Below are 24,959 nucleotides of genomic sequence, written 5' to 3'. Positions count from 1 at the left end.
TATCTTAAAGGAAATAATTTTTTAAAGAATTCCTTTTCTTTTTGTTTTAGTTTCGAGTTGCAATTTTAATATACCAATTAAATGAGCCGATATTTTCCGCACCGAGTGTTGTTATGATGACTCTTCCTCAAGGCGCTCCGATGTCGCCTCCGGCTTCTGTACGAGCGGTTCCGGTGGATTGTACTCGCATAAGTGTTAGCTGGACTCCCGGTTCCTTCCCCAACGGTCCAATCCTCTCCTATGTCGTCAGGTTGATCGACTTAGAAACCAACATATCAGCATTTAAGGTGCAAATTTGCACAACAACAATTCTTTTTATTTGCCGCTTAAATATTAATTCACGAAAGCAATTACTTAATTTTCTTTCACTTATCTTTTCTTTGTATTAATTTTCTATTACTTATTTTCAATGAAAAGCATATTTTTAATGCAATGCATATCATCAATTATTCTAGATGGTGGAAAAGCTACATTTCAAGCTGATATCAATTTAATTTTTAATTTCAAAACTTATATCTTATTTCCTGCCATTTCCTATTATACTTTTTCTTTCTCTCTGCATGTTAAATGTTGCTTATGTGTGCTTTTGCATGAACTACTTATAATACAACAATTACATTCGAATAAAAAAAAAACATTTTCTTTACATTTAGGACGTTCCAGCTGAAAGAACATCTGATATAATAAGTTCTTTAAGACCCGGAAGTCGATATAACGTATCAGTTAGATTAACCAATATTGATGGAACAGGACCTGCGGCTTTTGCATCTGTAACCACGCCATTAGAAACAACAGGTATGAACAACTAAAGCTTGGAGTAACACTAGAACTTAGACTAGACCTAGAATTAGAAACATTCGGGTTTAGCCGTCTTATGAAACGGCTACTGTACAGGGTGTCCAAATTTCGATGGGTTTGCAGGATATCTCAGTTATTATGAAAGATAGAAAGTTGCGGTTTTCGCGAACCTGAGCTACTTTTTTGTGAAACTTATAATGCCTCAAACCAAATTTTCATAGACCTCTTCGTTTTTGATATACAGGGTAGTAAAAAAGTAAAAACGGGTTCTAATAGACTTTTTTACGGAGAATCCAATGGTGCACGTAGAATTTTTCTAGTCATCACGGTTTTTGAGTTATAAACACAACTTAGGTTGTTTTAAATGGAACCAGCTATATTTTATTTTTTTATTGAACTGGATTTTTTTCAAGCTTTTTAATGATATACAGGGTGGTTCAGTTTTTAATCGGGAAACTTTACTAGGATGTAGTACTTGCCAAAATAACACAAATTTTTTATATAAACATAGGGTCGCAATTCTTTTGTTTTCGAGCTATGAGCGATCAAAGTTGAGAAAAAAATTTACATTTTGTTTTGTATTTCGGCTGCAAGTAAACCGTAGAATTTGAAACTTTGTACGTATGTACTACTGGTTAAGAACTTATTTTCAACCATACCTTAAATTTCCCCAGCGCCCTCTTAGGGGATGAAATTCACTACCCCCTTGTTTTTTTTATAACAACTTTTTAACGCTACGGAATATGAACATAAAAAAATATGGGTTGTAAAGCTCACTCTTTAGTGGTACTTTTTTGTCTGTTTAGTATTTTCCTTAAAGTTAATAGTTTCCGTGTAAAAAAATAAAATATCGTGCCATGCACCGCTATGTGCCGCCATGTTTAGCCAAAATTATTCTAAAAGTTTGCTCTGAGAACTTGTAAGTTTCATTTACAGTGAATCCTCATAATTATTGCTGGTTATTAATAATTTTTGACGGTTATTAAGCCAGAGTATCAATTTTTTAATATTGTTTAAAACAACGTAATTTGTTCAGACAGGCATTAATCTTATTTATGGTTTTTCTTATGAAAATCACAATTAATTGGTGTTATTTAGTTAGTACTAGATCCTAGTAAGTGCACAACTTCCATAGCCACCTATAAAGAATTTTTTTTTTAATAATAGCAGCGCTTTACAGTACATTGTAGCATATTTTATTTTTTTACGTTAAAACTATTATTTTTAAGGAAAAAACTAAAGAGAGAAAAAAGTACTAGTAATGAATAAGCTTTACAACCCATATTTTTCTTTGTTAATATTCCATGGCGTTAAGAAGTTGTTATAAAAAAATCAAAGGGGCTGTGAATTTCATCTCCTTAGAGGGCGCTAGGGAAGTTTAAGGTATGGTTGAAAATAAGATATTAACCAGTAGTACATACATACCAAATTTCAAATTTTATAGTTTACTCATACCCGAAATAAAAGATAAAATGTAAATTTTTGGCTCAACTTTGACAGCTCATAGCTCGAAAACAGAAGAGTTGCGACCCTATGTTTATATAAAAAACTTGTTTATTTTGGCAAGTACTACGTCCTAGTAAAGTTTCCCGATTAAAAACTGAACCACCTGTATAATACTCTATACTTACCTTTATAATTAACCTCGAAATTGAATAAAATACATTATTTTATAAGTAGGCAATGATAAATAGATTGCCTAGCCTGACGTCACAGAGATGGGCGGAGCTTATATCGACTCCAAACAATTTCGTTGCTAACCACAGTTGCTAATGATAAACCGTAATAAAAATGTCATAAAAAGTCACTTAGTTTATTTTATTTTAACACTAGCAACACACTTGGCTATGAAAATGTTTGGAGTCGATATAAGCTCCGCCCATCTCTGTTACGTCAAGGCTTAGGTTGTCTATTAAGTGATCGCGTTGCTAGGATACCGGAATAAACAAAGTAAATATAATTAATTACTGTCAAACTTAATTTTGAATTTTGTGCTAACAATAAGTCGTGTGTTACTTAATTACCTTTAATTAACTTAACTTAATTATCTTTTTCTTGAAATGGAGCGCTATGAAAATTATGAAAAATTCATGCAAATGAAAATGTTAATCAAGCTGCTGAATTATACATAAATAGGTAGAATGCAACATTTATCAGCAATAACATTTTATTAGCAGATTGTTTCACTTCAGATATCCAGAAAGAGCGCAACCAAATTCAAAAATTTTTTTGCGAAATAATTTGATCAATTATGGAAGTTTTTTGATGCCCAGGCCAAAAGAATATAATAAAGAAAATCGGAATAACAATGAAATTACAGTGTTAGGATGTGTGGAAGCCGCGCCTAAAACATCATGTAGGGAAATTGAATGTCAAGTTGGAATTAAAAAATCGACAGCCTGTGCGATTCTAAAAAAGTATAAATATAAACCCTACAAAGAACAAATAGTTCACCACTTACACCCGGGAGATGCCGAACGACGTTTGGAATTCTGTAACTGGTATTTGAACCATGCACAAAATAATATTGAATTTAGTTCCTCTATTATATGGTCTGATGAGGCATATTTTACCAGCACAGGAATCTATAATCGTCATAATAACAGGCATTGGCATCAAGAAAACCAACATATTATAATTGAGCGAGGTTTTAGCGTGGCATGTTTTATTATTGGGCCACGAATTGTTTACAAAATATTTGAAGGAAACCTTTGCGCTAATCGCTATTTGGCCCTCTTGCAAGAGGCTTTGCCAGAGATTTTGGATGATATTCCTCTTATTCGGCTAAATAATACGGGGTGCCCATTATGTATGGAATATAGCATATATCTTGGTAAGTATCAATTTTATAAAAAAACATTTTATACAAAAGTTGTTTAATATTTTATTTGACATAATAAGACTGCATTCAATTGTTTTTAATTCAGAAAACAAATGAGTAACGAATAATACTTAAATTTTTTTAAATGGCAATGTATTCTTTCGTTAGGCTTATTTGATAGAGATTACTTTTCTTTTTACGATGGCGTAAAATTTTTGTACCCTTACGTTAGAAAATTTTAGAAAAAATTGTTAAAATTGTTTATTAATAAAAATAAATCAATGACATTAATCTAGATACCCAAGATCTCAAATTATTACCGTAAATTAAATTTACGTGCAAAATAAAACAAATAAACGAAAAATTAGTGTACATCTCCAATAATTCGAGGTACTTCGAGGTATTTGACGACCTCGGATATCTAGATTACTGTTATTATTTAAATTTTCTTAATAAGCAATTTTTACATTTTTTCAAAAATTTTCTGATATAAGGGTACTAAAATTTTACGTCATCGTAAAAATAAAAAACTTCAAGTGTTATTCGTTGCTCATTTGTTTTCTGAAATAAAAACAATTGAATGTTGTCTTATTATGACAAATAAAATATTAAACAACTTTTGTATAAAATGTTTTTTTATAAAGTTGATACCTATCAAGATATATACTATATTCCATACATAATGGGCACCCTGTATTTATTTTCAGCAGGACGGAGCTCCCGCTCATAATGCGTAAGTAGTGAGTCGCTACCTAACTGCAGAATTTCCTGGTAGGTGGATAGGTACACATGGTCCAACGCGATGGCCAGCAAGATCACCTGCTTTATCTATTTTGGACTTCTTTTTATGGGGATATATCAAAAATCGGGTATATAGTACCCAGAATCGAACAAAATTGCTGTAACTGATGCTTTTTCACATTTACAGCAACATCCCATAACTGTTCTAAATGCAATTAAACGCATTACTAAACTTTGTGAACAATGTGTGCATCAAAATGGTAACAACTTTGAACAATTCTTGTAACTTGAAGCCATATTTGCATAATGTTTAGTTTTTAATCATTTTTCGTTTTTAGCAAACAAAATTTAATAGATACATTTTTTTAATAAGTCAATAATTAATATTATAGTATTTTCAAAATTCTTTGTTTATTCTGGTATCCTAGCAACGCGATCACTTAATTTATCATAGCCTACTTATAAAATAATGTGATTTTTTAATTTCGAGGTTAATTATAAAGGTAAGTATAGAGTATTATATATCATTGAAAAGCTTGAAAAAAATCCAGTTCAATAAAAAAATAAAATATAGGTGGTTCCGTTTAAAAAAACTTAAGTTGTGTTTATAACTCAAAAACCGTGATGTCTAGAAAAATTCTACGTGCATCATTGGATTATACGTGAAAAAATCTATTAGAACCCGTTTTTACTTTTTTACTAAGTTTCCGGATAGCCGAGATCTGAAAATCGTAAATTTGAAATACTCCCTGTATATCAAAAACGAAGAGGTCTATGAAAATTTGGTTTACGGCATTGTAAGTTTCACAAAAAAGTAACTTTCTATCTTTCATAATAACTGAGCAAACCTATCGAAATTTGGACACCCTGTACAAGTAATTTTAATTTAATTTTTATATTAATATATTATCAAATTTGTCATTTTAGTTAAAGATATTCAAGGACCTGTACTTATAATAGGAACCGATAAAGAAATTGTTGAGCAAGGAGTCGAAATAACAGACGAACCAATAATATTATACAACAACACCGAAGAAAATGTAACGATAAAAGGAGTTGCTATACATGTAAGAGAAAAGTTACTCTTTATATCGGATTCAACGCGTCACATCTATAAGATGCCATTAAATAAATCTGCGAATTTGCAAAAAATCGCGATTATATCTCCGAATCAAACCAGCGTTCAACCGCTTGATTTATCAGTGGATTGGTTAAATAAGCAATTGTATATTTTAGTTGAAAAGAAATTCAAATTGAACTCTTCGATTTCGAATATTTGGTCTATAATGAGATGTGATTTTAATGGACAAGGTTTAACTGTAGCGGTTGGAGGTTTGCAAATAAAACCGCATCACATCGAGGTTGACCCTTATAATGGATATCTATTTTGGATTTTTGACGATAACCGTTCGAGAAGTAATCTATTTAAGTTGGATTTATCCGATATAAGTAACGGGATCAAGCATGAAAATCACCCGGAATTAATATTTTCTGAGAAAAATCTTGGAGCTTTTATAGTTGACCATACCAATTTTAAACTGTTGGTTTCAAATCAAAATAAAAAAACGGTCAATTCGGTTTCATTGGATGGAAATGAAATTCAAGACGTTCGACCGAAAATTTCAAATTCAATTTTAGAAAAAGTTATTTCTTTAGCGACTGCGAATAAGAAATTTTATTGGACTGATGGTTCTCAAGTTTTTTATGAAGAATATCACGCTGCCGATGAGATTTATTTTCAAAATTCATTTGGAGCGTTAATGAAAGCGAGTTATTTGAAAGTAATTATTAACATGCCGAGTTCTCAACCGGTGCCGGTTCCTGTAAATCCCCCAACTCAAGTCCAAGCGATTTTCGGAAATAACCGGGCAAAAATAGCTTGGAAAATACCCCATTTACTCGGTGGTCAAGGAAAAGGAGCTTGGCAAAGTTGGCTTTACGAGATATCAGTAAAAGATTTAAAAAATAACGACGTAAAAATTTATCAGAATATTACCGGAACTTGTTTTACAATTTCAAATTTATCTCAAGATACCGATTATGTTATAAAAGCTGCCGCTTATACTTGTTCAGGAAAAGGACCGTGGTCAACTGAATTTAAAGGAAGAACTTTAAAACGTTATAAGAACTTAAATAATCCCATCATTTTATGGTCCACATCAAATGGGTTATCGAAATCAGATGTGATCGGCGAAAATATGGAAACACTTATTGATAAAACGGAAATGAAAAATTTTAATTTTATCGGAAGTAGTTGGTTTAGGGACGAAATTTATTTATTAACAAATCTTTCAGAAGTTTACATTTATAATTTAACGTCACATCAAAAACGAATTTTACCCAAACTAGATAACGATGTTAAAAGCATCGCCATCGATTGGATCGGAAAAAGATTATATTGGTCCAAACAACAATGGATTATGAGAGCGAATCTAACTGGTGGAAGCAAAGAACCACCAATTGCTGCCACAGCAAATGAATTAGTTATCGATTCTTTAAGAGCTTACCTTTATTGGTCAACCGGTTACGCTATAACCTGCTCAAGATTAAACGGTGATAACCAATTAATCCATTATTACATTGATAGAGAATTTTCTGGAAAAAGAGTTATGGGTTTAACTCTAGATATAGAAAATAAATTCGTTTATTGGATCGTAAGAGGTTCGGATGGAGCGAATCTTTTTAAAGGGGCTTTAGCAGGAACCATCATCGATAATGAACCCAACTCCATGATTTCGAGTATCCAAAAACCAGACGTTAAAGGTTACCTTTCATACTTTAATAATCGATTTTTATGGCAACAAGACGACGATAACGCCGTTATCAGTAATTTAGAAGGAAAGAATATAGCCGTTTTAAACGCCGAAAGTTTTACCGATCTTCATATGATCAGCGTTTTGGATCCAGCAAGCCGTAAAATCTCAAATCATATAAATGTTACCCTCGAAAATATTAACGTTATACCAGACATAGTCGATAAGGATTCACTTAAAGTTGTAGGCGATTGGAAATTTTTCAATATAACTTGGAAACCCGTCGATAATGTTAATTATGGAAGCGTTTTTTATGAGGTGAAATTTTCAGATCGGGATGCCACGGTAAGTTATTTAAAATTAATTGATAAAATTAAATTATGACGTTAATTTTTTAAAGATCGTCCATCAACCCAGCATTAATTACCCTTACAGCGTCGACCCATATTCAAAAATTCAAATATCAATAAGATCTTGTACCGATTGGACTTCTGCGCCTCAAATAATAGCCTCAATTCGTTCTCCGTCTTCCCCACCGGAAGAACCACAAAATTTACGATCTTTCGTTACTTACAAGAAACAGTATGACCTAATCACCAATATAACGATAACAATTCGTTGGGATGAACCGATTAATCCAAACGGAGATATAAAAAAATACAAAGTATCCCATTGGGTTTTCAGAAACGAAACGTTTCAAAACATTTGGGAAGGCGACACTCCACCCGATAACAAAGAATACATTTTAAATAACGTAACCGATGAGGTGGTTCTCTTTAAAATTTTAGCTTACACGGTTAGCGAAGGTTCCCCAGCAACAATTCAAGTTAATACAAGTATAGAAAATCCGATTCCTACTTTGATTTCCAGCGGAGACGATTCGATTTATATCCAAGATTTGGATTCGAATAAGAGCAAAGATTTATTGTATGGAATTAGTGCTCCGTTGGATATCGGGGTTTTGATGAGCGAAAGTAAACTGTTTTGGTTGAACGATATGCAAGAATTATTCGTTTACAATATGGAAACGAAAACGAAAAATAAAATTCTCGACATCGGTGATAACGTCGTTTCTTTAACCGTTGATTGGTTGGAACGGAGCTTGTATTTTGTGCAGTTTAAGGGAGAAAAGGAAGGCTCATTTTTGTATAAGTTGGATCTGAATTTGGTCGAAAAAAACATTTTAAAGCTCGAATTTTTGTTTAAAAGACCGACGGTCATCTCTAAACTGGAAATTTCACCTTTTACAAGGTAAGAATAGTTTATTTTAAATTCTTTTTAATATTTATGTATATTTTTATTACAATCATTCGAGATGATTTGTTATACAGTAAGTATTTGTGTATCTATATAATATACAGGGTGATTCATATAAGAACCGACACAAAGCAGGGACATGTATGTAGAGGACAATAAATTAAGATGATTTAATGCAACTTATCTCTATACTAAGTTGTACCCCTGAGGAGTTATAGGCCTTCAAAGTTGGCTCTTACATTTTGAAAACATTAAATATCTTCGTAATACATTAAGCTAGAAAAACTAAATTTGGTATACGTTATGAGTGTATCGAAGGTATTAAGTGGTTGATTAAGGGTGATGGTCCCCTAAATTTTGACAGATTTTTTTAATCTTTTGGTGGATTTACTACATTATTACCTCATTTAATGTGGCATTTAATTCTAAAACTTTTTTTACTCTTATTATTTTTTAAAAAACATTGTCGTTTTCATAAAAAACTCAAATAACTAAAGACACGTATTTCGCCAATGCTACTTATAATCATTGAAAATTCAGTAGTCGGCTGTGAAATTGTACGTCAAACTTGACAAATAGGTTATAAAACCTTGTTGTCAAATAATTTTATAACCTATTTGTCAAGTTTGACGTACAATTTCATAGCCGACTACTGAATTTTCGCTTATCCATCCAAAAGGAACCTAATATTTTAATCTATACTCTGTTTTTAAACCAGGAGGAGTATTTTAAATTTGTCACCAGATTGACCTTGCACGTGATTGGTTGAATGCGAGGAAGGTTCACACACAGGCAATTTTGAATTTTGATTTTGAAGGTTAGGTAATTGATAATTCGACAGTTTCGTGTCATTATTGTATATTTTGTGTTCTTAAACCCTTTTTTATTATATTTTGAAATAAATATACTCATAACTTCTATGTTAATTTGTATGTATAGTGTTGACGATAACAAACGAAAATAAATACAATAATAAGTAAATAAATAAATAATAATTATTAATTTAAATTTACCGCCCAAATATCTAGTGATATTTTCTGGTGATTTTTTCCAGTGTAAATCTGACTTTCGCGTTTACTCCTCCTGGTTTAAAAACAGAGTATAGTTCTAGTGCAAGTGTTAGTTCTAGTTTTAATTGTTATTCAGCGCTATGTTGTATATTTTTAAGTTTCGGGTTTAACCCTGTGTCTTCAGACGCTGAATGTTAGGTAAGGTTAGTTTTGTTTACAAACATTAATTATACCATGAAGTATTCTTTGGCAATTAGTAATGGCAATTATAGCGTGAAGTTTTCTTTTGTAATGTCAATTATAGCGTGAAGGAATGTTCGGTAAGGTTAGTTTTGTTTACAAACATTAATTATACCATGAAGTTTTCTTTGGCAATTAGTAATGGCAATTATAGCGTGAAGTTTTCTTTCGTGTAAGAAATAAATACCACACACAAGACTGAGAACTCTATTTAATATATCCTCATGAAAAAAGTATATATATGATAATAATTGAATAAACTACGACAATCTCTGAATAGTCTTTCTCATAACCTCTCTTCGTAGCACACACGTTCGGTTTTCCAACGGTTTCAAACCCCGACTGTCCCTTTCTTCTTCCCTCCCAACGAACCACGACACAATTCCCCCGCGCTCACCCGCACTACCAATCCACATCTACGAGAACCGAAATTCCCCGTCTTACATTCGTAATGTCAATTATAGCGTGAAGGAATGTGAGGTAAGGTTAGTTTTGTTTACAAACATTAATTATACCATGAAGTTTTCTTTGGCAATTAGTAATGGCAATTATAGCGTGAAGTTTTCTTTTGTTATGTCAATTATAGCATGAAGGAATGTGAGGTAAGGTTAGTTTTGTTTACAAACATTAATTATACCTTGAAGTTTTCTTTGGCAATTTGTAATGGCAATTATAGCGTGAAGTTTTCTTTTGTAATGTCAATTATAGCATGAAGGAATGTGAGGTAAGGTTAGTTTTGTTTACAAACATTAATTATACCATGAAGTTTTCTTTGGCAATTAGTAATGGCAATTATAGCGTGAAGTTTTCTTTTGTTATGTCAATTATAGCGTGAAGGAATGTTAGGTAAGGTTAGTTTTGTTTACAAACATTAATTATACCTTGAAGTTTTCTTTGGCAATTATACTCTGTTTTTAAACCAGGAGGAGTATTTTAAATTTGTCACCAGATTGAGCTTGCACGTGATTGGTTGAATGCGAGGAAGGTTCACACACAGGCAATTTTGAATTTGAAGGTTAGGTTATTGACAATTCGACAGTTTCGTGTCATTATTGTAAATTTTGTGTTCTTAAACCCTTCTTTATTATTATTATTTGGTGATTTACTTTCCATTTTATGTGTGTAAATTAAACTTCGGTTTTTGCACTTTAATGTAGATGACATTTTGGTCATTGTCAACACCAAAAAGACAGAAACCATAGACAATCTACACCAATACATCAACACATTACACACAGACATCCAATTTACAATTGAATTTGAAAACAACAATACAATAAATTTTCTCGACATCACAATAGAAAAAAACAAACAAGACATACAATTCGAAATATACAGGAAACCGACTCAGACAGACGCTACGATCCCATATGATTCCTTTCACAACATAACCCATAAAATGGCAGCATTCAGGTCCTACATCCATAGAGCTTATAATTCTAATTTAAACACAGAAAGATTTAACAAAGAAATTAAAATAATAAAAAACATCGCCATAAATAATTCATTTCCAGAAGAAATAATAGATAAAATGATCCATAGATATCAAATCAGACAGGACCTAAATAATATTACACAGTTGCAAAATCAACAAACACAAAAAATCAAAAACTACAGATCCATCACACACCAGGGAAACATTAATAATAAGATAAAACAGACAATGAAACAATACAACATTCTAATAACAGACAAACCAAATAAGACTATAGGCGATCTGCTCTTGAATAACAAAGATAAAATAAACAAATTGGATGACAATGGAGTGTACGAACTGCAATGCGATACATGTCATGCTACGTACATCGGGGAAACAGGCAGAGCCCTTAGATTACGAATCAGGGAACACAAAATAAAACATAATTCCAATTTTGGCAAACATATAAACTTTAATCTTAACCACGAATTCAACGACGAAAGAAACACGAAAATACTACATCACATTAACAAAGGTCATCTCATGGAAATCCTCGAAGGATATGAAATTAACAAATTCATAAACAATAACCCTGATCTAACATGTCTCAACGACCAAACCCAAACTGCATACAAACCACTATATTCTTTCCTAAAACAACCCTACACCCCACCCCGTAAACCCCCAGATAGACGAGGATTTCAGAATACGATGTCGATCTGAATTCGCACTACTCTGGGTCCCTTGGACATCAACCCCCCCCCCCCCCCTTCCATAAACTATCCTGTTATCCCATCAACCCCTTTAACCCCCATCCCTATCAATTTATAGACTCTATATTACAACCAACCCAACATATCCCCCCATTTTGTTATTGCAATAACTCTGGATCCCATGGACATCATACCTATCCCTTATTATCCTACCCATAACCTTTAGAAAAACCCCCCTCTTCCAAAAAAAAAGTGGTTTTAATAATTATTGCTGTATGCGTTACAATAATTCGTTACTATCCTCAAATTAAATTTTGATTTCAAATATATTGCCAAACGGGAAAAATAAAATATCCCCAAACAAATTGACACATAACCTCAAACTAACTTTCACAACTCCATGACGCTTCAATTATCTAAAATGTTTTAATCTTTCATAATCACAACTTAAAAGAATCATTTACATGATCTAACGGTAGGAACAAGTGAGGAATTGCCAAATGAATGAATCTAATGTATATTTTGTAAGGAATTGACGCAAGTTTTATTATTGTATTAATTTAAAAATCCATTTAATTTAGCACGTTAATCCGAGATTTATTTAAGAAAATTTGTATTTATGTAGGATAACTCCTGAAGATGCTGTATAAACACAGTGAAACCGGTTGAGTGAAAATTAAAAATAAAAATCCATTAAAGTGCAAAAACCGAAGTTTAATTTACTTCTTTATTATATTTTGAAATACACTCATAACTTCAATGTTAATTTGTATGTTTAGTGTTGACGATAACAAACGAAAATAAATACAATAATAAGTAAATAAATAAATAATAACAATTATTAATTTAAATTTACCGCCAAAATACCTAGTGATATTTTCTGGTGATTTTTCCTAGTGTAAATCTGACTTTCGCGTTTACTCCTCCTGGTTTTTAAACCAGGAGGAGTAAAGTAGAGCATGAAGCACAGAGCACAGAGTATAGTAGAGCATGAATGTTTTACACTCGATGTTATTTTTGTCAAAATAAATAAATAAGTAGATGTTTATTACAAAATAAAGTTTAATTGTTTCTTTTGTGTCTAGCGCTACTTGATATTTGGACAAAAATAACATCGAGTGTAAAACATTCATGCGCTACTAGATTAAAATGTGTGCTTTTTGATGGGGAAAGAAATGAATTTTTAAGAAAAATAAAATACTATCGTATAAAGAATGTTTTTAGTACCTCAATAATAAAAAAAAAATTTTGGCATTCCATTTAAAAAAAAAAGTTGACAGTCGCCATTTTGAAATAATTCTTCCAATTGAAAATGTGGCATCACCATTGTGTAGAGAATGACCCAAAACATATTACTGCCAAATATTTTGAAAGTAGTACCCATAGTGTGGCTAAAAAAAATAAGGCGCTTACTCTGAATCAGGCTGTAGAGGTAAGTTACTTTCAATCATCTTAATTTATTGTCTTCTACATGTCCCTGCTCTGTGTCGGTTCTTATGTGAATCACCCTGTAGAGGGGTGAGTCAGAAAGAATAAAATAATAATCTCAACCCGAAAATCGCTTGCTACTACCATGCTGGCTAAATATACAAAAATAATTAGTAATGGGTTTCGATCTCCAAAAGTTAGAAGCTAAAATAGCTCATCGTAGTCAACCTTGGATGAGAGAACATTTTAAATGTCTAATCACAACATGTTTACTGGAAACGTGTTGCTGCCTGCAAAATGGCAAGCTGTGATAATATAATCATTTATAAACGGGTTAATGTTGGTTTAAATCGTACTGACTCACCATATATCATTAATTAATATTTGTACTCCTTTAATAGAAAACATAAATTTATTTCTTTACCTTTAGAAAAATGTATTGGATAGAAAACGATCAAAATGATAAATACGTTTTAATGGAAAGCGATGGACAAACGATAAATCACTTTTTTAACAAACAACAAAATCAGTGTAACTGCCCTTTGAGGTTACCATTGGATAAAACGTTCACAATCGATCATTCCGAAGATAAAACGAATCCGAAATTTATTTTCGTCGAATCGTCAAACGTGATCATCGCGGCGGATAAATTCGGTTGTAATTGTGAATCTATTACAACATTAAATGTAAGCGATACATCCTCGTTAAAGTCCGAATTTAATAATTTATACTTGTTGGACCGGTTTAACAAGGATCTATACATTTTTAATAAACGTTCGAAAAGAACGATGTTGGAACACCAATCGAAAGCGAAGGAAATGTTAATTTTTGGAGATCACGTCCAACCGTATCCTTCAAAAAAATGTTTACAACCGAATTTTGAATTCGGGCTTTCGCCCAATTTGGCGAATCGAACTTGGAATAGTTTAACGTTAACAATACCGGAAATCAAAGCTAAAGATGAAGAATGTAAAGGAATTTCTATGGCTACTATTGAGTATAAATTGTTTTATAAAGAGAGTGGAAATCAAAATTACACCGTTTTATCGACTTTTGATAAAGTTGTTACTATAAATAACTTGAAACCTTACACAAAATATTCGGTATCTTTGGGAGCGAGGAATTATTATAGCGATAAAGAGAAGGATTTTAAAGGAATTTGGAATGTTTTTCAAACAGCTGTTGGTGGTAAGTAAATTATAATCAGTTAAAAAATTAAATTGTTGTTTTAAAATTCTATTGAGTAAATAATAATTACTTATAATTATATAATAAAGGTCACAATAAATCAATTTTGAAAACAATCTAATCGATCATTAACATTTTTTTTACATAAAAAAAACGGAATTCTCGAAGGTAACAGTTTTATTGAGTTCATGTAAAATTTATGAGTTTTAACATGTTTAAAAATTTCTTTGTTGCTGGAAATATTCAGGTGGTTGAAATCCATAACCGATTAAATCCGCTCTTGCTCCAGTAAAAGGTCTAGGAATTGGAACTGAAGGGAATCTAATCGCCCTTCGATTATCCCTCGGGTCCCCAATATACATATTACCCATCGTATATCCAATCGGAAAATCGTTTTGATATTGACACTGAGCTTCTTGAACTTGGTTTGAAAACATCAAACCAAGAAAAATCAAAATAAAAATCATCATCACTAACAAATTGTTTTGAATATTTTTAGATTCTTTCTAAGTACTTATTTATAACACAAAGACTTAATTAATACTGATGAATAAAATGTGAAGTTTCTTTTAGTTTTACAAATTCTTTCACAACTTTTGCACCGTTTCGCCCGATTTCTGTTGGCAAACTGGCGGAAACGCGGCGAGTACAACTCGGAATCCCGCTTATTATTATACATTTCTTCATTTTTACGGTCGATCAAGGCGATTGGTGCAAGAAAGTCGTTTGCATTGATTGATATTGCCAATGAAACGGGCGAATTAACCGTGAACGAGTTACCTGATTTTGCTCTAAAACTCCATCAAGTTCTTTTATAACATTATTAGAATTATTCTTTAATAACCGCCACAAACATAATCATTTAAACGTTTTATGGGTTTTAATTAACGTATTTAAAGACTTGATCACCTTGGTAAAATCTTTGTTTTTGTAAAATTCTTAATTTTTTTCTCTTTTAGCCCCATCCGAACCAAGAAATGTTACAGTGACCGTTTTAAATCCAACCTTATTAAAAGTATCTTGGCTCCCACCCGAAGAGTTTAATGGCGATACAATTTACTACGAAATTCATTGGTTAACCGAAACGACCACATCAGGAATACGCAAAAAAGGAGAACAAATCGTGATGGAAAACGACGTTAGCGTTGGCCAAGAACCATTTACAACCAACCTTCAAAAAATGTCTCAAAACGAAACCTATATGATATGGGTACGCGCTTACAGCCAAAATAACGACTCATCAAACGAAAGTCAAACGATAAAAATCACAACTTTCCCCGAACCCGAAAATCTTACTTTATCAAATTGTTCAGCATACGACCTGCAATTAAATTGGAAAATTTCCGAATACATCGAAAACTACGTGATTCAATACACTTTATTAATTTCAAACGATTGGCAACAAGTTCTTGATGAATGGATTGAAAACGACTCTCTTAACAACGAAACCGTCGTTAGCATCGATATTAATAATTTAAAACCGAAAACGCAATACAAATTTCGATTCTTATTGAGATATCCGGAAGATGATGGAAAAGATTACATTTGGCCGGATGATGGACGATTCGTTTTCGAGACGAAAGGCGATCGTCCCACCCCGCCGGGAAAACCCGAATATCGAAGTATAAACGGTGGAAATGAATCGAAAATTTGGTGGCAACCATCGAAAGATAACGGAGGTCCAATTGAACTGTACAAATTGGAAGGATTGAAAATGAAAAATTATAGGGAGAAGAGATCAACGAATCGATCAGCTTGGTCTTATAGCGCACCCTCAATTGAAGAAACCGAGTTTGAATGGAAAGAATTTTATAATGGAAGTGGTGAGTAAGAACTAGTAAATTTAAATTTAATAATATTTAATATAAGAAAATGCTATTTAAGTAAGGAAACATAATCGGGACGTGTTAAGGTGTATTACAAAGCAAAATTGTAGTAAATGTCAAATTGTTGTAAAGTTGGCAAAATTAACAGGGAGTTTTGTTTTATCATGTTTTGAAATAGATATGTCACACTGACGTTTGAGCTTTCGTTATTCAAAAAGAAAAGGTGCATAAAAAACGCTTTTACAATAAATATGTACAGGGTGTCCCAATTTCGATGTCCGCATAGGCTATCTCCGAAACTAAAAGAGATAGAAAAAAAAGTAGCTTACATGTCATGATCTCGTTTTTCGAGAAAATGCTAATGCCGAAAACTCCGAACAGCTATCGTCTTTTGTTTTCGCCCTATCGGCAAAAACTGAAAATATTGCGAAAACGACATCCGCAAATATCTCACTTATTATCAAAGATGGAGTATTATAAATAAAACATTATATGGGCTACTTTTTACGAAGAATTCAGTGGCGTAGCTAGAATTTTTTTCCCATCTTTTATTTTCGAGATTTTAGACGTAACTTTATTTTTTTAAATGGAAACCATAGTTGGCTATGACCTAAAATAATTTGTTATTATCTTCTGATAACAAATATATATAGTTTGTGGGGTATATTTCTTATAGTTATTGAATAATTAACAAAGTTCATTCTATTCTATCTAAAACTAATGTATGTATTTAAAAGTTATGTTGCTATGGTGATAACCATACATACTATGATGGCACATAATGTATCAAATAATTGCTTAAGTTAGTATTTAAAAATTGGATAACAACTTTGGCATTATGTGCTGGTACGAAGCACCAGCATGTTAAGTGTCAAAATATAACAAAACTGAATAAAACTTTACAATTAATTTCGAAAATTATGGAAACTGTAACATGATGGAATGCTATATGTTATCAGATAAGAATACGACGTTAGCCGCGGAATTATATTTCACAAGGTATCCGGAAAGAAGACAACCGCACGTAAGAACCTTCAGCCGGTTAGCAGAAAATTTAATGGATATTTGGTCCTTCCCCAAACCACATACAAAAACATACCAAAATGGCCTGCAAGAGAAATTGCAACAAGACGTCTCACCCAAAAGCCGCTGCTCCCGAATATGAAAGAAAAATAAGTATAAACCATACAAAGCGGGGCTAACTCATTATTTACGTGCCGGAGATGTCAATCTAAGATTAAAATTTTGTAGATGATATTTAGAAAAATTAAATAATCTGCTGTTTGTTCAAAACGTCATCTGGACCGATGAAGTCTCTGAGTGTTCAAAGAAGATTGGGGTTCAATGTATGGTGTGCCCTTTTAGATAATAGAGTTTTGGCATATAGTATCTACCATAAAAACTTAAACTCAGGGAAATACCTCAATATATTAAGGCAGCACATTGAGCCTTTAGTCGACAATTTGCCACTAAATATGTCTCAAATGATATATTTTCAATATAACGGAGCACCAACACATAATGCCAGAGTTGTTAGTGAATTTTTAAATACTACTACAAACTCAAGGACAATAAAATCTAACAGGACTGCTACATCCATTGTTGTGACAGCCTACCCGCAAACTACGTCACACCATTTTCCACGCGCAGCTGTTGTTATGGTCTATGCGTTTGCTGTGTGTTTTTAGAGGTTATATCCTAGACGTATTCATATTAGTTTTGAAGTTTTATGTTTTTAGAGGTATTAATGTCTATCATATAACCTCTAAAAACATAGACACTTATCTACCAGACGTGGCAAATAGTGTGACGTAGAGTGCAGGCAACCAACCCGTAGTCGACTACAAAAATACAATGGATGTAGCAGCCCTGTTAGATTCTACTGTCCTTGCTACAAACTTTGCCAATAATTGGAAACAATGCTTTCCCTCATGGTATGGTTATCACCATAACAACATTAAGTTTTAAATACATACAATAGTTTTAGAAAGAACAAAAAAAATTGATACATTATATTCCATCATAGTATGTATGGTTATCACCATAGCAACGTTAACTTTTAAATATATACATTAGATTTAGATGGAACAAAATGAATTTTTGTTAATTATTCAATAACTATAAGAAATATACCCCACAAACTATATATATTTGTTATCAGAAGAAAATAACAAATTATTTTAAGTCAATAGCCAACTATGGTTTCCATTTAAAAAAATAAAGTTACGTCTAAAATCTCGAAAATAAAAGATGGGAAAAAAATTCTACCTACGCCACTGAATTCTTCTTAAAAAGTTACCCATATAATGTTTTATTTATAATACTCCATCTTTGATAATAAGTGAGATATTCGCGATTGTCGTGTTCGCAAAATTTTCAGTTTTTGCCGATAGGGGGAAAACAAAAGACGATAGCTGTACGGAGTTTTCGGCATTAGCATTTTCTCGAAAAACGAGATCATGACATGTAAGCTACTTTTTTTCTATCTCTTTTAGTTTCGGAGATAGCCTATGCGGACATCGAAATTGGGACACCCTGTACTTCGTTAAAATCGTATTTATCTAAAAATTTATTAGTATTTTAACATCAACTATTTAGTTATTGAAAATGTTACTAAAAATCAGAAAAACAACATAAATTTTATAAGGGTCCTAGATAATACCAACAGAAACCCTAAAAAATTTACATTGACAAGTATTATAGAAAAAAAACGAACTATATTAAAAGATTTTAAAGACTTACAATATTTTTTATTTACTTAATAATTTTGTTTATTTCTAGAAACTTTTTGGAAAATCGATGGTTTAACCGAAGATTATCGATATTCATTTCGAGCTTTGGCTTTAAACGAATACGGTTGGTCAGAGCCAAGCGAAGAAATGGAATTTGATCCAACAACGGCGGCACTTTTGGCTGAAAAACCGGATCCTTTAACGATGATATTAATAGCCATTTGTACGCCAATCGTCATCTTAATCCTGGTGACCTGTCTGTGCATGTTATGCTGTAAGTTCATCCACTCGTGAATGAAATTCAAATTCGATCTCTGTCTTCTCCCTCATCTTTCCTCTGTCTGTGGCGTTCTCAAAAATTTATTTAAAAAAATTAATAATAATGACCCGATTTATCTAATGCACCAAAAATCTAAAGTCGTACTTACAGGCAGATGGGATTGTAGTAAAAACAAGAAGGACGCGCATATTATCGTCCCGATTAGTAGAAGACCGGACGTTGAATTGGCCACATTAAGGGAACTACCAAGAAGAAGTAATTTTATACAAAATACGAACGTATTGTACGTTTCTGCGCAACCTACACCCGATGAAATTAAACTCTTACCTCATATAAGAAGGTAAATTTTAATTATATTAATTAAAAAGAATTTCGTTGTAATTAAAAATTTCAGAGATCAAATATCTTTAACAAAATTCTTGGGAAGTGGGGCTTTTGGTGAAGTCTACGAAGGTAAAGCTAGAGGCATCAGTGAAAACGCCGAAACGAAAGTGGCCGTAAAAGTATTTTCTTTTTTATAATTTTTGAAAACAAAAATTAATAATGAAACAAATTATTTTTAGACGTTGCGAAAAGGAGCTTCCGAACAAGAAAAAACCGAATTCCTCCAAGAAGCCCAATTAATGAGTCATTTCAAGCATAAACACATCCTTCAATTGCTTGGAGTTTGCTTAGATAATGATCCTCATTATATAATTATGGAATTAATGGAAGGCGGAGATCTTTTAACGTATTTAAGAGCTTCGAGAAACACTTCTGCGTTAAGAACACCCCCATTAACGTTGGTAGAACTTTTAAAAATGTGTTTAGATGTAACAACAGGATGTCGATATTTAGAAGAGATGCATTTCGTTCATCGAGATTTAGCATGCAGAAATTGTTTGGTGTCTTCGACCGATTCCGCGAGTAGAATCGTTAAGATCGGCGATTTTGGACTAGCAAGAGACATTTATAAGAATGATTATTATAGGAAAGAAGGCGAGGGGTTACTTCCGGTGCGTTGGATGGCCCCTGAATCTTTAGTAGATGGTGTTTTTACATCGCAATCGGATGTTTGGTCGTTTGGGGTACTTCTTTGGGAAATTATGACTTTAGGACAACAGCCATACCCAGCTAGAAATAATTTGGAGGTTTTGCATTATGTTAGAAGAGGTGGGCGTTTGGGGAAACCAACAGATTGTCCTGAAAAATTGTAATTTTAAATTAAAAAAAATTTATATATTTTGACTTTTTTTTTCAACAATTTTTAGACATGATTTAATGCTTCTTTGTTGGAGTTTTGAACCGGAAGGAAGACCAACTTTTAAGTATTGTTTGGATACGTTAACTAAACTTCACGAACAAGTTTTAAGATGTCCGGTAACTAGTGCCCATACTGGACAATATATTAGCACTATTCCAGATCGTAAGTAATTAAATTGAAATTCTTGCAAGTCCACCTCAGCTTGTTAATTAATAGGCATGTTTCGTCAAAATTTGCATCCATTTTTTTAACTCGCTTTTCCAGAACCAGATGGAGTCACTAACCAGCTTTATTTTCAGGATTACAATCATAATCATTCAGGTAATCGCAACCTAATCATTGCATTGCATCAATAACTCTCCAAATTAATAATACCACATCTTGAAGAGAATTTATTTTAATATTTTGTAATATTTATTTAGGTACTTCATGGAAAAGTGATGATTCCAGCCGAGAAATAACCCCATTTTTGAATTCCGATCAAAGTACCCCCGCTGGTAATGAGACATCAAATGGAATTCCAAAATACTTAGAGATAGTTTATGATGCAAACGCAGAAGATAATGACGGTTATGAAATTCCTCGTAAAGATGTTGTTGACGGACAAGTTGAAGAAATAATTGCGAACGGTTAAAGTTAAAATTGCTCAAATCGCTTCTGTTCATTTAAAAAAAGAGTAATGTAAGTATACAAATCGACAATCATTTAATAAAATTTAAATAAAAAGCAAAATACTCGAAGAATATAAAGTTAAGTATGTAGCTTTAATTATTTATAGCCAATTTCTGACAAAACAAAATGATAACTGTGATAGTATTGTGTAAATATTTCATCATTGAACAAGTTTGTCGATATTCGTTGTAGAATATTGTTTAGAAAATAAGAAAAAAGTCAATAAATTAAAAGTATTATAATTTTTTTTGTATGTGTGACAGGAATTTTTTTATTAATTTTTAAGGTTTACTTTCACTGCACCAATTTATGATATTATTTTATTTTCTATTTAAGTTACCTACTTATATTAAGCAAATCTAATAAAGAAACGTGTAGATACTGTATTGTTTTTTTGGTTTGCTTCAAATTATGTAAAATGGAAATTCATAATTTTATTAAATCACATTTGAAAACTCAAATAATAAACTATATAATTTAACCGTTTAAATCGCGCGTGATAGCCTTCAATAGCCTTATTATTTGCAAAGTCAAATTCAAATGTCAAATATATACATATACGTGTAAGTGTGCGTGTTTTCAAGACTTCAGCGACATCTACCGAATTGTTCTCCTTAAAAATACGACGGTTTTGTTTTGCCTGGGCGATTTTATCAGATTTTACATTGAGAAAAGCAAGATTGTTGATTTTTAAGTGACATGTCTATTCTTAAATTATACCGAAATGAATTATTATGAGTAATATCTCGGAATTATCTTTCGTATGGAAGGTAAGTGAATTGTTAACTAAATTAACAACAATAAATGTAAAGAAAATAACACTTATCTTAGTCTGTTGGTTGTAGGTTAAATAAGTCCACGGTACAGGATTCAGGGATTATCAGGAACGGGAACCAAAATGATGTTTCTTCATGAGGGTTATTATTTCTTTTCTTTGGATCGGAGAAATTCTTAAAATCCTTTTTTTTTGAGGTTATGTCAACATTTATCCTTTTACATAACCTAAAACGTTGCTTATAATGTTGGACGAGACAAAACTTGCGTGCGTTCCCTCTCAAGTTCAAAATCAAACTAAAATTTTTAATTTTCCTTTGTTTAATGTTGAAATTGAAAAATAGTGTTTCCTGATTGGTCAATTTCATTAACTTGAAATTCGTTTTTAATATTTTCTGATATTACCAACTTTAACATTTTAAATGTCACTAATTTAATTTGATTAAATATTATTTAATTTTTTTTTAATAACTATATTTATGTATGAAATCTTGTAGTTTTAATGCTTCTTTTAATTGCTTTACAGATATCTGGTCATTTTCTTCTATATTCAACGGTAAAATTCCCAAAATGCTTAAATCTTGAGATTATGAATTTTCATTTAAAACTTCATTAATTCACAAAAAGGACGGCTGTTTTGTATTCTTACTATGCTAAGATTATCATTTTCAATAGCTTTAACTGTTTAAATACGGATTTGAATAAGAAATTGAGAAAAAATCAATTTGAGGTTATCTATCTGTCAAAAAATTATATGTCTTTAAAATTACTTTGTATCGACTTTACATGGGTTATATACAATAGAAAACATCAACGGCCAATAACACATAAGTGAATTCATCAGTAAATAGTCTTTTATAAAAATATTTTTATAATTATTAACATTTTCTTAAGTTTAATACAATAAGTCTTTAAATCCTCAAAATAACGCTTATTAGAGTTATACAATGAGAAAGTTGCGTGTAGCCCACTCCAGTTAATTTTGTTACCCAAATAAAAAATTAACGACAACATTTATTATTCATTTTGAAACAACCAGTCATTATCAACATTAAAAAAATGACCATCTCCTTCGACTTCTTAATCCCAAAATATTTCAGAAATTACAAAGATTTGATTAAATTTTTAATCACAACATTAACTCTAACTCTCATATTAACAACGATAATCGTTACAAGTTATTTCCATTATGCTTGGTCATATTGGAAAAAAAGAAACGTTCCCCACGTGAAACCAACATTTCCATTTGGAAGTTTTACGATTGCAGGATTTTTTAAGAAAGGATTTCACTTCTCGATGTTGGAGCATTACAGGAATTTTAAAAAACAAGGAGCTAAATATTTCGGAACGTACGCTATTACATCTCCGATGTTGACAATAATCGATCCGGAATTAATTAAAACGATTTTGGTTAAAGATCACGATTACTTTTTAAGCCACGGACTTCAATACGACAAAAAAGATGTTTTCACATTAACACTGTTTAATATTGAAGAAAACGATTGGAAAGTGTTAAGGTCAAAACTTACAGCAACATTTTCATCGGGAAAATTAAAATCGATGTTCGAAACGTTAAAAAATTCAACAATACCGTTAAAAAAATTTTTAAATCAACAAAACCACCATGAATTTGAAATAGATATTTCTGAATTGTGCGGGAGGTTTTTTACAAACGTTATCGGAACTTGTATTTTTGGATTTGAATGTGATTGTTTTAACCAGGATGATGTCTTTAGGAGGTACGGTAGGCAGTGTTTTGAAGAACGTTTTGATTTAAAAATAAGAAGGGTTGTTGCTTTTACGGCTCCCTGGTTGATCAAATATCTTCGATTTAAAGTGTTAAAAAAGGAAGCTGATAACTTTTTTAAAACAATATTTAAGGATATGTTTGATTATCGTGAAAAAACGATGATAAAACGTAACGATTTCGTTCAAATTCTTTTAGATTTGAAACAAAAAGCTTTGGAAGAAGGTGAAATTGCTTTAACTTACGAGGAAATGCTTGCAAATTCATTTTTATTTTTTTCGGCTGGATTTGAGACTTCTTCGAGTACAACAACTTATTGTTTACACGAATTGGCTCATCATCAAGAGGTTCAAGATAAAATTAGGGATGAAATCAGGTTGATTTTGAAGAAATATAATGGATTTTTTTATGAATGCTTATCTGAATTTAAATATATGGATCAGGTTTTATACGAGACTTTAAGAAAGCATCCTTCAGCTCCGACTATTCCTAGAAAATGTACGAAAGATTACCAGATTTTAAACGGTCCTGATATTAAGAAAGGAATGAAAGTTTTTATTAACCCATTAGCTTTACATTGGGATGAAGATTATTTTCCTGATCCACAAAAATTTGATCCTGAACGATTTTCTGATCTAAATAAAGACAACATTCCTCCATATACATTTTTACCTTTCGGTATTGGTCCTAGAAAATGTATAGGTAGGTTTTGCAATAAATTAATAATTTAATTTTTAACGAATTTTTATTTTCAGCTGAAAGATTTGGAATAGCGCAAATAAAAGTGGCACTCGTAACAATTTTATCAAATTATTCACTAAAACCACATTCAAAAACCGATTATAAATTGGATTATAACAAAAATAACATTCTTCTGATATCTGCAAAACCCATTTATGTAAAAATGGAACGAATTTTTTATTAAAAAAATAATTATCAAACGTCTTTTGTATTTATTTTTTATTATGAAGAAACAATAGGATATAAAAACTTATATTTTGTTACATTTCATTTCTTCATTATGCGTTGGTTCTCTCTCGTTTTGTTTTTACTCTGTATCGGTTTGTATAAAAATAAAATTATACATTTTCTTGGGTTTGTTCATTTAATAAATAATTTTCATAGTAAATTTCTCAAAACAACTCCCAAAATGTTTAAAGATATGCCCAAGAATCCTAGATCCAGTTTGCTTAGTGGGACCCGATGGGGATGAAATTGAAATAGATAACGATTGCTTAGCAGATATATGGATATGTAAAGAATCTGGAAAAAGTAACGATATTTTAACATAACATATTTATTTATTATTAAACAAATTT

At 31.7% G+C, this 24,959-nt stretch overlaps 2 protein-coding genes and 1 long non-coding RNA gene across 6 annotated transcripts in view; 2 read left to right on the top strand and 1 right to left on the bottom strand.

Annotated features, from left to right (window-relative positions):
- Window positions 1-21,503, top strand: part of LOC111413332 (receptor protein-tyrosine kinase sevenless) — a 35,755-nt gene extending 14,252 nt beyond the window's left edge. The window contains exons 5-17 of one of the 4 annotated variants that reach the window (XM_071199271.1): window positions 51-158; window positions 654-795; window positions 5,288-7,458; window positions 7,514-8,364; window positions 13,609-14,366; window positions 15,326-16,189; window positions 18,974-19,198; window positions 19,343-19,544; window positions 19,599-19,707; window positions 19,768-20,396; window positions 20,455-20,609; window positions 20,712-20,768; window positions 20,870-21,503. In XM_071199271.1, coding sequence (XP_071055372.1) covers window positions 51-158; window positions 654-795; window positions 5,288-7,458; window positions 7,514-8,364; window positions 13,609-14,366; window positions 15,326-16,189; window positions 18,974-19,198; window positions 19,343-19,544; window positions 19,599-19,707; window positions 19,768-20,396; window positions 20,455-20,609; window positions 20,712-20,768; window positions 20,870-21,081 — 6,483 coding nt within the window. In that variant the 3' untranslated portion in view covers window positions 21,082-21,503. Of the gene's footprint in view, window positions 1-50; window positions 288-653; window positions 796-5,287; window positions 7,459-7,513; window positions 8,365-13,608; window positions 14,367-15,325; window positions 16,190-18,973; window positions 19,199-19,342; window positions 19,545-19,598; window positions 19,708-19,767; window positions 20,397-20,454; window positions 20,610-20,711; window positions 20,769-20,869 lie in introns of all 4 variants that reach the window. The other 3 variants (XM_071199269.1, XM_071199268.1, XM_071199270.1) reach the window with 3 other exon arrangements.
- LOC139431468 (uncharacterized) lies at window positions 14,399-15,331 on the bottom strand. The gene is made up of 2 exons (XR_011641596.1): window positions 14,881-15,331; window positions 14,399-14,787 (listed from the first exon to the last, which is right to left on the bottom strand). It is a non-coding gene; the product is annotated as an uncharacterized lncRNA (long non-coding RNA).
- A 95-nt stretch (window positions 21,504-21,598) lies between the features above and the next one.
- On the top strand, window positions 21,599-24,585 carry LOC111413366 (probable cytochrome P450 6a14). Its single transcript, XM_071199276.1, has 4 exons — window positions 21,599-21,889; window positions 21,965-22,161; window positions 22,420-24,342; window positions 24,396-24,585. Exons 3-4 carry the CDS (start codon window positions 22,953-22,955, stop codon window positions 24,563-24,565), a joined length of 1,560 nt encoding a protein of 519 aa, XP_071055377.1. The 5' UTR covers window positions 21,599-21,889; window positions 21,965-22,161; window positions 22,420-22,952; the 3' UTR covers window positions 24,566-24,585.
- Window positions 24,586-24,959: the final 374 nt, after the last annotated feature.

This window comes from Onthophagus taurus, chromosome 10 (assembly GCF_036711975.1).
Source record: "Onthophagus taurus isolate NC chromosome 10, IU_Otau_3.0, whole genome shotgun sequence".
Lineage (NCBI taxonomy): Eukaryota > Metazoa > Arthropoda > Insecta > Coleoptera > Scarabaeidae > Onthophagus > Onthophagus taurus.
Note: the sequence above shows the minus strand (reverse complement) of the source record. Positions and strands in the feature narration are given on the sequence as shown.